This window comes from Vicia villosa, linkage group LG6, assembly GCF_029867415.1.
Source record: "Vicia villosa cultivar HV-30 ecotype Madison, WI linkage group LG6, Vvil1.0, whole genome shotgun sequence".
Taxonomy (NCBI): domain Eukaryota; kingdom Viridiplantae; phylum Streptophyta; class Magnoliopsida; order Fabales; family Fabaceae; genus Vicia; species Vicia villosa.
This window is the reverse complement of record NC_081185.1, coordinates 31068270-31080395: the sequence shown is the minus strand read 5'-3', so window position 1 is coordinate 31080395 and position 12126 is coordinate 31068270. Positions and strand designations below refer to the sequence as shown.

The window sequence follows — 12126 nt, the reverse complement described above, 5'->3', positions numbered from 1 at the left end:
TCACCTCCTTCTCCTGAACCTCAAACTTCTCTCCTCATCCCAACCAGTATCCAACCTCCTTCTTCTGAACCTCAAAATCCCCTTATCATCCCAGATGTTATCCAACCACCTCCCTCTCCTATTATTCTTAATCCACTACCCCTAAATGTTGAAGGATAGAAAAACACTTAGAAAGGGGGGGTTTGAATAAGTGTAGTCTAAAAACTTGAACGATAAAAACAATTTGCACAGTTATTTTTATCCTGGTTCGTTGTTAACTAAACTACTCCAGTCCACCCCCACGGAGTGATTTACCTCACCTGAGGATTTAATCCACTAATCGCAACAGATTACAATGGTTTTCCACTTAGTCCGCGACTAAGTCTTCTAGAGTATCCTGATCACAACCTGATCACTCCAGGAACAATTTCTTAGACACAAGCTAAGACTTTCTTAGAGTATCCTGACCACCACGTGATCACTCTAATTACAACTGCTTAGACACAAGCTAAGACTTCCTAGAGTATCCTGATCAACACTTGATCACTCTAGTTACTTACAAATTAATGTAATCAAATAAGAGTTTTACAATGCTTCTGAAAAGCTATTGGATGGAGGTGGTGTTGTATTGCTTATGGAGATTTTGTGAGAATTTGTGATGTTTTTGGCTTATGTTAGATAGGTTTATTGTTGCTGTAACAAAAAACGTGGAAAAGGAGAGGAGTGTTGACTTGTGTAGAAGGGTGTTTAAAAAAGGTTACTGTATGTGGACGGTAATATCTCTTTTTATTCTCCTCTTTGTGTGGTTTTTGCACTGCTTTTTATAGTGAGGGCGCGTAGACACTGACATTGATTTACTTGATTTGAGATTATTTTTGTTCCAGTAATTTCTGCTCTGATATTATTATATTGTGAAGCTGTTTTGGAAAGATGATATTCATTCTTTAAAAATGCATTTCATGTCTCATATCTCTTCCATTTTGGTCTGATTTGGTAGTGGAACGAAGGATTTGGTGAACACGTATTGTTGTGCTGTTATCTCTAAGCAACTGACTTCTTTTCTTTTTCATAATAATGACGATAAAAGGACTCTCTATTGTTGGTGCACAATGAATAAAGATGATGACAAAGAGAATAACGACGCAAAGATTAATGAGAGAGAATAAAGTTGTTGATCTTAATAAATGATAGCTACTACAAGGCTATTTATACAAAAGAAAAATTCTTGCCACGTAGGCCTTAACAGACTAAACTTAGTGAACAAGTTTAAGGTACAAACAATACCGTACTACAAAATATTAAAGTACCCTTTGTCGCGGGCGAAAAACCGTTTTGTTCCTCTTTTTTGTGGGATGAGACACCTGATGCCTTCTTTGGGCTCGAGTGCTCATAAAAAAATGATTTTTCTTTTGTATCGACCAAACTTTTTATTATTTCCAAAGGAGGAAAAGGAAAAAAGCTGCAATAACCTAAAAGTGGGGGGAGAGATCTTTGGGTAAGAGGGTTGGTTATACGAAGGGAAGGTATTAGCACCCAACGTATCTATAGTACTCTATAGGTTTCTTTGCTTTGTTTTTCATTCCATGTTATTGAGAGGTTCTTGTGAAATAGGTGGGACCTAAGGTGTTTGTTTGATTATGCTCGCAAAGATCATCGCGATCCTCTGCATACATATCCCTTAAAGGGAATCAGAGCATCTGTAGCTCAGGGTCTACGGGTGCTAAGGTTTGAATGGTTTTTTTTGTTTTGTTTTGCTCGCCAAGGATCGACCTTGTGCCTACGTATTCTCAAAGGGATGTTGAGAAAGTCAGAGCAATCGTAGTTCCCACTTATGCTAGTGGAAGCAAAGGAAAATAGACAAATGTCGTCTAAATGCTAGATGTATCTAATCTATATCATCACATACATCTGTTTAATTGTTTGTTTGTTTAACCAGCCTTGTGGCAAAAACTTTTAATGAAGTCAGCCTTGTGACAAAAAGTTTTGATTAATCAGCCAGCCTCGTGGCAAAAGTTTCAATGAAGTCAGCCTTGTGACAAAAACTTTGATTAATCATCCAGTACGGTGGTAAAACAGTTTGATTGATTAGCCAGCCTTGTGGCAAAAAAGTTTGATTGATTAGCCAGCCTTGTGGCAAAAAAGTTTGATTGATTGATTGTTTGTGATGATATATAAGAGATACTCCTAGCATAGAGATGAAAAATGTCTAATCTCCTAGGGTATTTGGATTTGGATATTGGGGGATGCTTATAAGAAGCCCGTGGGTCCTTGTACGAAGCCCAAGAGGAGGCTATCCGAGGGTCCTTGCATTGTAAGCCCAAGAGGAGGCTATGGGAGGGACAATCCAGGGTCCTTGCATTGTAAGCCCAAGAGGAGGCTATGGGAGGGTCACTCGTTTGTACAAAGCCCAAGGGGAGGCATGGTATAGTTGGTTTGAGCTCTTAGAGCGATTTCACCGGGAAACCATACTCTATGTCCTAACCTAAACTAGTGGAGATTCTTTGCACGAAGCCCAATAGGAGGCTATGGGGAACCTAGTGTTGTACTAAGTTGAACAAGCATATAACACAATCACAAATATGAACAAGTACAAACAAATATGCACAAGTACATGAACAGTTATATGAACAGTTATATATGACAAAGTGTGCGTGTATAATGGAGTTTATGAAGGAAATATACCTGTAAGCATGCTCCATTTGTATACACAGGGCTCGGGACTCACACTCGGGGAGAGGTCCACTTGAATTTATTCAAAGCTATGTAAACAGGTATTTACAAAAGGGGCTTGGGACTTATACCTACATGGAGGCCCATGATATTTTTGGGAAGATTTAAAGAAACCTTCATTTTTGGTTTGTTATTCAAAGTTAAAAAACAAATTAAGATATGTACAAAAATAAGGCGTACAATGAAATACCTAATTTCATGTACTGGAATGGGTATGTACAAAAGGGCTTGGGGCTTATACCTACATGGAGGCCCATGGTATTTTTATAAAACATGGTTGATTGTTTTATTTACAGACGCGAGGTTTGAAAAACCGTTTGAAAGTTTTTGTTTTGAAAGAGTTTTCTGTATAAAGAAAAACTGTATAAAAGAAAAAAGAGTGGGTCTTATACTCTCTAATATTCGAGAGGCCCCTGTTTTATTTTCATAAAACAGGGTGGATGGTTTTGAAAATGATTTGAATGATTTGAAAATTGTTTTGAAAAGATTTTGTTTTGAAGAATGTTTTGGAAAACTGTACAAAAAAGAAAAGAAATGGGACTTACACTCTCTAATATTCGAGAGGCCCCACTTCGTTTTGAAAATCAATTGATCAATTTAAAAAGATTTAATCAAAAAGAAGTGGTTTATCGTTTTGAAAAAGAATCGCGATCGCTCGTCTTAAAACGATTTGAATTTGACAAAAGTCAACTTAAATTAAGTTAAAACAAGTTTTAATGCTTAATTAAGACCTAAATGATTAGGGTTTGATCACAAAAAAAATATTTACAAGTGATTAGGTTAAAAATTAAATGAAAACAATATTTAAAGTAATTAAAAACACTTAAAAAATGTATCATTTTAAACCTAATTAAAAACATATTAAATAAATCCTTTTTTATGATTTTTTTTGATATTCATAAAATATATGTGTTAAATAAAGAGTGTACAAAAAATGAATAAAAAATGAATTAATTTGGTGTGTTAATTAATTAATTAAAGTTGTGTGAAAAAAGAAAGAAAAATAGTGATAAAAAATTGGTTTTGTCTCTACAAGGACTTGAACCCACGCCCTCATGCTTGCCAATCAAAACAATGACCAACTGAGCTGCGCGCGCAGCTTGTTATACATATGCCTTCATTTAATTATATTAAAAACAAACATTTGAAATTTATGAACAAAAAAAAGGCGCCAAGAACACATCCCCAAATCAAATTTGAAAATTCTGAAAACTGAATTGTTTGGATCAAGTAAGGGGTCTATTTCACTCGATTTTCCATAAGGAACATGATGGTGATCTTTAATTGCATTTATTTTCACTCTAAGGCTATCAATTTTCTGATGAACACGAAGAACCCTAATTCTATGATTCAATCTGAAATCGTGTATGTGCAAGTTATGATGCAATTGATTGAGGGTTAATGATCCTCATGTGTGCAGAAATGAGATGGTATGTTCATATTTCATTTATGATGCGTGGAGAGTAGATTTTGAAGTTCAAGTGTACTTACCTCAAAAACGGCCAAACTGAGAATTGGATTTTGATCTGGAGGTGTTACAGAAGTTGTTTGATGATCTGGATAGCTTCAATGGACCTTATGGAAGGTGTCTGAATGCTTGGAATCATCTGAATTCATCTGGGCATGGCCATGGTACCCGACCTGCATAAGCTTCAAGAGTGAATCGAATTTGATGATTCTGAGGTTATTGGCTATATGTGATGGATTGGATAGTTCATATGTGATATATGGATGATGTTAGAAGCATTAGTTTGGACAGAAATGAGCCTGAATGAAAATTGGCATGATAAGGTTCATTTCATGTTCATATGGAGGTTGAAAAGTGAATCTGAGTTTTGGGGTGATTTGGGGTGTATGAGTGGTTCAAACAAGTTTCAAATGATGTTTGTGGTTTGTGGGAAGCATCACTTTGGTCAGAAATTCAAGGGTTTGGAGGTTGAGCATTTTACCTCTTTGAAACTTAAGAAACTTGCATTCTAAGAAAGAAAGAGAAAGCCTATAATTTGTGAGACTTTGGTGTGAATTTGAATGAGGTAATGACCTCTATTTATAGGCCAAACATTCTGAACTCAGAGCTTTGCAACTTGCTTCTTCTTTGGTGATTTGGCACTTAAAGGATAGAAAGGAATCTTACCATTAAATGCATATGGTTAAAGTTACTAAACCATGGTTAAAATTGGCTATGCTTCTTATCTCTTTCCCATCTGTCTCAAATCAGAAAATATCTTCCAATTATTGCCTCTATGTATCATTACTTGGACCATTTGGCAATTTGGTTCATAACTTTGCAAAAATGGCTTGAAATTTCAAGTGAAATGGTCACTAATGTCAAAATTCAAAACCATAGCTACACTCCATATTTTTTCATGCTCTTGGACATTTTGGAAAGCTCATGTTACACTCTTCAAAACTCTAGTTGAAAGTTTCTTCAAGATCTTTAAGGAAGTGGGTGAAAAAGATCCATGAACTTTGAGAAAAATGAAGTTTCAAGTGAATTTTTCAAAAGATGCCAACTTTGAAGCTCCATATCTCTTAAATGGTTGATCTTATGGAAAAAATTTATATGTGTCAAAGTTGTTTATTGGATCAAAATCTACAACTTTCATGTTGGAAGTTTTTTTCAGTTTGTAGGTGAAATTTTGAGAAATTCCCTTTCAAAGTTTGGAAAAAACCATGAAAAACACTTAGAAATTTTTCTAAGTATGGAAAGTCAAACTTTTGACTTTTTGATTCTTGATTGATTTTCTTGATTTTTCTTGATCAAATGACTTCATATATCATATATTGATGATTCAAAACTTCAAAAGTCATGGTTGACCAAAATTCCCTAAAAGTCAATGGTGATCTTGTACAGTTGACTTTTTCAGACGAATCGCGTTTCTGGAGATTTCAAATGAAACAGGCTATCCTCACCAAATGAGTGGTATGAATGGATCATATTGAAGCATTAGAGGATATTGAGCCATGGTTTGAGTTGTGGCACCATGTCCTGATTAAAAAGTCAGTTATTCAGTGAATTAGGTCAAAACCCTAATTGTCGACCTGATGAAATTGATGACTGTGGACCTTGAATTGAGATGCAATTTCCATGGGATATTGTCATAGGGATTATTTGAGGATGATTGAAACCTTTGATTGACTTCCTGGGGGTTTTTAGGGTTTCCCAAATGTGATCCCTGATTTTGGTCCCTGATAGTTCAAAACCCTGATCTGAGGATTTGCCTGATCAATCTTTGTGTATGAGATGTTATGAGCCAATGGATTAGGTCAAAATGATGCACTTGAGGTCTTGATATCATGTCCCAAGCCATTAGGTCAAATCCTGAGCAAAAGTCAGGAGTATACTGTCTTCAGTCAAAACCCTAATCTGATTGATTCAAAGCTGCTGAGCTTGTTGAAATGAATCTCTGAGGACCAAATGTTGATTGTTGATGAAGATGATTCATTTGAGATGAAGGGAGAACAAAACCCTAATTGATTGTTACTTGTACTGATGAGTGATTTCTTGATTAAACCCTGCTGAGTCACAAGTAGCAAGCACAAGCTATGCAATTTGTTAGAGATGTAAATGATGCATATGCAATGATATGAGGTGGTATCTTAGGTCAAAAATTGGGGTATGACAGATGCCCCTATTTAAGTTTCTTCAACCTGAGATATGAAGATTGAAAATCTTCGTTTTGATAGGGTGGAAGAGACTTAAATATCAGAAGACGCGAATTTTGGACCTAAGATACCAAAATTGCGAATGATGCAAGGATGTCTTTACCGAGGGGATATCAAGAACTGACTCCGCTGGGGAAAAGAGATCGGGAAGGATGTCTCAATCCGTTTTAGGAAGAGAATCCGTTTTTCTTTTCGGGAAAGCAAGTGTATGCTTCACCGGGGAATGATAGCTTTGTAAGAAAAGCTTACCTATCGACATTATCGACTATCAACACGGGGATAGACTTGTTTAATAATGCGAAGGTGAAAGGTATGAAACTGTATTACCGACTATCAGCATGGTGATAGACTTGACAAGGTAAAAGAGTTTCAAAGGTTCGGTTAATATTACCGACTATCAGCCTGGTGATAGACATGTTTAATAATATAACCAAAACAAAAGGGTACCGACTACCAGCCTTGTGATAGCGGTTTTGAAGACATGATCAATTATCAGCCAAGTGACAAAATGATCCTGGAGACTTTGCTAGGGAAATTACTGGTTATTCAGCCTTGTGAACAGTAATAAGGCCCTGATTGTCAAATGGTCTTCATGATTGATTTCCTAGAGAGGAAAAGTCTTTTGGAAGAGACATAAGCTGCTCGGATGATGAGGCTATTGCTTATTGTCTGTTTTTTTCACGACTCTATTTGAGGAATCGGAATTTGAATCTCTGGTAAAGACAAGGTTCTAACCATGAATGAATTGGAAAGAAACAGTCAAACAAGACTTTGTACCCATGAGGAATGAACTCAAATGGGGATTTTCTCCCTTGTTTTGAGAGGAGAAACTAAAGCAACCTTCTTCCACGAGGAATGATCTCAGTGGGGAACTGGAGAGAAAGAAGATGTTCTTTTTGCTTATGGGTGACAACCTACTGGAGAGATGACACGCCCATATCTGCTTTTTTTCTTTTTCTTCTTTTTTTTCTCTTTTCTTTTTCTTCTACTTTTTGGGATAGATATATCCTAAACAAGTGAATATTGAAGCAAACATTGAAAAATGCAAGAATGCATAAATGATGCAAATATGTATGAATGATGAATGTCATGAGTGTAGCATGCATGCTAACGAAATTGACAGACAAAGAAGTATATATTGGAGAAGGACCGACGTCGCAATGCAACCAGATACTTGGCAAATGTTCTTCAACACGGTGTAGATAACACAGGTGATGAATGGTGTTGCGTGTTTTAAACTTCTCTGGGGAAGATGATCATCTTTTGAGATGGAAGAACTTCTTCACTGGAGATGGAAAATCTTCGACACTGGGGATAGAAGACCTTCTTCACTGGGGATAAAAGACCTTCTTCACTGGGGATAGAAGAGCTTCTTTACCTCGAGGGATAATTGCTTCAAGAATTCTTTTCTGGGACAAGAATACCGTTGTCTCAACAATTTTTCAGGGAGAATCCTTTTGTTCATCCTGTGGAGACGACTGCTGATGTTCCTTCCGTTGTCCACAACTCAAAGGAAAATTTCGCTTTTATTTTGAAAAAGAAAAGTAAATTCATTTAAAACTTATTTTTTTCTTTTTTGTTTCAAAAGTGAATAACATAATTAAAGCGTCATTTTGCAAGCTAAAAGAAATTAGAGATTGCAAACAAATGGGCACAAGGCTCAAATTTATTTAATAGGATGGTAATCAGCTAAAGGCGTGATTCCATGGAGTATTTACAAAAGTTGGAAATGGTAATTATGCGGAAAAGGCTACATTGAAAGCAATAACTACTATTCCCTTAACAACTTTGAGTTCCAATTGTGCTTGTTGCTTCAGATTGGCGATGATTTGATCGAAGTTCCTTTGATGAAAAAGACCCTTCAGGTGACGAAGTATGGACTGATGCAGTTACTTTGTCATAAATCCCTAATTTTTGCCTAGATTGCCCTTTCAGGTTTTCAATCTACCAGGATGAATTTTTTCTGTTTTTTGTCTCTAATTTTTGCCTGGACCGCCCTTTCAGGTTTTCAGTCCACCGAGACGCTCATTTTTGCCTAAGTCGCCCTTTGCGGGTTTTCGACTTACCGAGCTGTTCTTTTGTATTTTTTTTAGACAAAGTATTTCTTGACTGCATCAGCATTCACAGGATATGGGAGTTCATCACCATCCATGGTTGTAAGAATCATGGCGCCGCCAGAAAATGTTCTTTTGACAACATACGGGCCTTCGTAATTAGGAGACCATTTGCCCCTAGAATCTGGTTGAAAAGACAAGATCTTTTTAAGCACGAGGTCGCCTTCTTGAAATTCACGAGGTCGAACCTTTTTGTTGAAAGCTTGTTTCATCCTTGCTTGGTATAACTGTCCATGACATAGAGCAGTCATACGTTTTTCTTCGATTAAGTTCAACTGATCGTATCTGTTTTGACACCATTCAGCCTCTGATAACTTAGTCTCCATGAGGACTCTCATTGATGGGATTTCAACTTCTACGGGGAGCACAGCTTCCATGCCGTATACTAGAGAAAAGGGAGTTGCCCCTGTTGAAGTACGCACTGAAGTACGATACCCATGTAAAGCAAATGGCAGCATTTCGTGCCAGTCTTTGTAAGTGACGACCATTTTCTGGACGATCTTCTTAATGTTCTTGTTGGCAGCTTCGACGGCGCCGTTCATTTTTGGTCTGTAAGGAGAAGAGTTATGATGCTCAATCTTGAATTCCTCACACAATTCTTTCATCATTTTGTTATTCAAGTTTGAACCATTGTCAGTAATGATCTTGCTGGGAATACCATATCGGCAAATGATGTTATTCTTGATAAACCTTACAACCACTTGTCTTGTAACATTGGCGTAAGATGCTGCTTCGACCCATTTGGTGAAGTAATCAATTGCTACTAAGATGAAACGATGACCGTTTGAAGCTTTCGGTTCGATCATTCCAATCATGTCGATACCCCACATGGAAAAAGGCCACGGAGATGAAAGAACGTTGAGTAGAGTCGGTGGCACATGGATCTTATCTGCGTAGATCTGACACTTGTGACATCTCTTCACGTGTTTGTAACAATCAGATTCCATTGTCAACCAATAGTATCCTGCTCTTAAGATCTTCTTGGACATTGCATGCCCATTTGAATGAGTTCCAAAGGACCCTTCATGCACTTCATGCATTAACATGTCTGCTTCGTGTCTATCCACGCATCTGAGCAAAACCATGTCGAAGTTTCTTTTGTATAGCACATCTCCGTTCAGGAAGAAACTGCCAGAAAGTCTCCTTAGAGTTTTCTTATCTTTGTTTGATGCCCCAAGCGGGTACTCTTGAGTTTGAAGGAAGCGTTTGATGTCGTGGAACCACGGTTTATCATCGATGACTGCTTCAGTTGCAAATACATAGGCGGGCCTTTCAAGGCGCGTGATTCTGACTGTAGGCATATCGTTCCAATGATTGACTTTGAACATGGAAGATAGAGTAGCCAAGGCGTCTGCCATTCGATTCTGATCTCGAGGTATATGATGCAATTCAACCTTGTTGAAGAAAGTCAACAGACGTCTTGCATAATCTCTGTAGGGAATCAAGCCAGGGTGGTAAGTTTCCCATTTGTCTTTGATTTGGTTGATCACGAGGGCTGAATCTCCATATATGTCTAGGATCTTGATCCTTAAGTCAATGGCTTCTTCGAGACCCATGATACAAGCTTCATATTCTGCGATGTTGTTGGTACAATCAAATAGCAGTCTGGCGGAGAACGGGATATGAGTACCCTTGGGAGTGATGATGATTGCCCCAATTCCATTGCCAAAAGCGTTTACTGCTCCATCGAAAATTAGGCCCCATCTTGATCCAGGCTCAGGACCTTCTTCAGGTAATGGTTCTTCACAATCTTTCATCTTCAAGTACAAGACATCTTCATCAGGAAAGTCAAACTTGAGAGATTGATATTCATTAATTGGTTGATGCGCCAAGTGATCGGCGAGAATGCTTCCTTTGACCGCTTTTTGAGCACGGTATTCAATGTCATATTCGGATAACAGCATTTGCCATCGGGCAATCCTTCCTGTTAAGGCAGGCTTTTCAAAGACATACTTGATCGGATCCATTTTGGAGATTAACCAAGTGGTATTGTTGATCATGTACTGGCGAAGACGTTTTGAAGCCCAAGCCAAAGCACAACATGTTTTTTCGAGCATGGAGTAACGAGACTCACAGTCTGTGAATTTCTTACTCAAGTAATAGATGGCATGCTCCTTCTTACCGGTTTCATCTTGCTGTCCAAGCATACAGCCCATGGATTCTTCCAACACAGTAAGGTACATGATTAGTGGTCTTCCTTCAACTGGAGGAATCAATATCGGTGGTTCTAACAGGTATTCCTTGATACTGTCGAACGCTTTCTGGCAATCTTCAGTCCATACAACCCCTTGATCTTTGCGGAGAAGCTTGAAAATTGGCCCACAAGTAGCAGTCATTTGAGAGATGAATCTGGAGATATAGTTCAGTCGTCCGAGAAATCCTCTTACTTGCTTTTCAGTTTTTGGTGCAGGCATCTCTTGAATAGCTCTGACTTTGTCGGGATCTACTTCAATACCTCTTTGGCTGACAATGAAACCCAAGAGTTTTCCAGATCTAACCCCAAAAGTACATTTGTTAGGATTCAAGCGAAGCTGATATTTCCTTAATCGTTGAAACAACTTCAAAAGGTATTCAATATGTTCTTCTTCTGTGCTGGACTTGGCTATCATGTCGTCCACATAAACTTCAATTTCTTTATGCATCATGTCATGAAAGAGAGTAGTCATTGCCCTTTGGTAAGTTGCGCCGGCATTCTTTAATCCAAACGGCATCACTTTGTAGCAAAAGGTACCCCATGGGGTGATGAAAGATGTCTTCTCCATGTCTTCAGGAGCCATCTTGATTTGATTATAACCGGAGAACCCGTCCATGAAGGAAAAGACGTTGAACTTAGCGGTGTTATCAACCAGCATGTCAATATGTGGTAATGGAAAGTCATCTTTTGGACTGGCCTTGTTCAAGTCACGGTAGTCAACACACATTCTGACCTTTCCATCTTTCTTCGGAACTGGCACTATGTTGGCCAACCATTGAGGATACTCAGAGGTGACAAGAAAACCTGCGTCGAGCTGTTTCTGAACTTCCACTTTGATCTTGTTAGCCATATCAGGGTGAGTCCTTCGCAATTTCTGCTTGACTGGCGGACATTCTGGCTTCAATGGTAAGTAATGCTGAACAATATTGGTATCCAACCCAGGCATGTCTTGGTAGGACCAGGCAAACACATCAACATATTCTTTGAGAAGGTCTGTCAACTTACTCTTGACATCAGCATCAAGCAGCGATCCAATGGTCACTTCTTTTTTGTCTTCTTCAGAACCCAAGTTGATCTTTTCTAAAGGCTCTTTGTGAGGCAGAATGGTTCTTTCCTCGTGCTTAAGTAATCGAGAGATCTCGTCCGGGATCTCCTCTTCTTCCTCTTCTTCGGCTTCGAACACAGGAAACTCAAAGCTGGGAGAGGGCATAGGGTTATTGCATTCAATGGGTTTATCAATAGTAAATCTGCACATGTGATTTATATCTATTTCAGAAAATTTATGAATGCAGGAGTGTATGCAGATTTTTTTTGAAAAAGTTTTTTTTTTATTTTTTTGGTTTTGGTTTTTTAGGATTACCATTTCCAGAAAAAAGCAAAAATAAAACATATAATGTAGGGAATTCAAAATGACACTTTATTTATGATTCATTTTTGAAACAA

General features: G+C 38.0%; 1 protein-coding gene across 1 annotated transcript; it reads right to left on the bottom strand.

The window, feature by feature from the left end:
- Positions 1 to 8476: 8476 nt before the first annotated feature.
- LOC131611406 (uncharacterized) lies at positions 8477 to 11914 on the bottom strand (the record flags this gene model as incomplete). The annotated part of the gene is made up of 1 exon (XM_058883435.1): positions 8477 to 11914. A coding segment is annotated over one exon (3438 nt), but the record flags the coding sequence as incomplete, so codon positions are not given.
- Between the last annotated feature and the right edge of the window lie 212 nt (positions 11915 to 12126).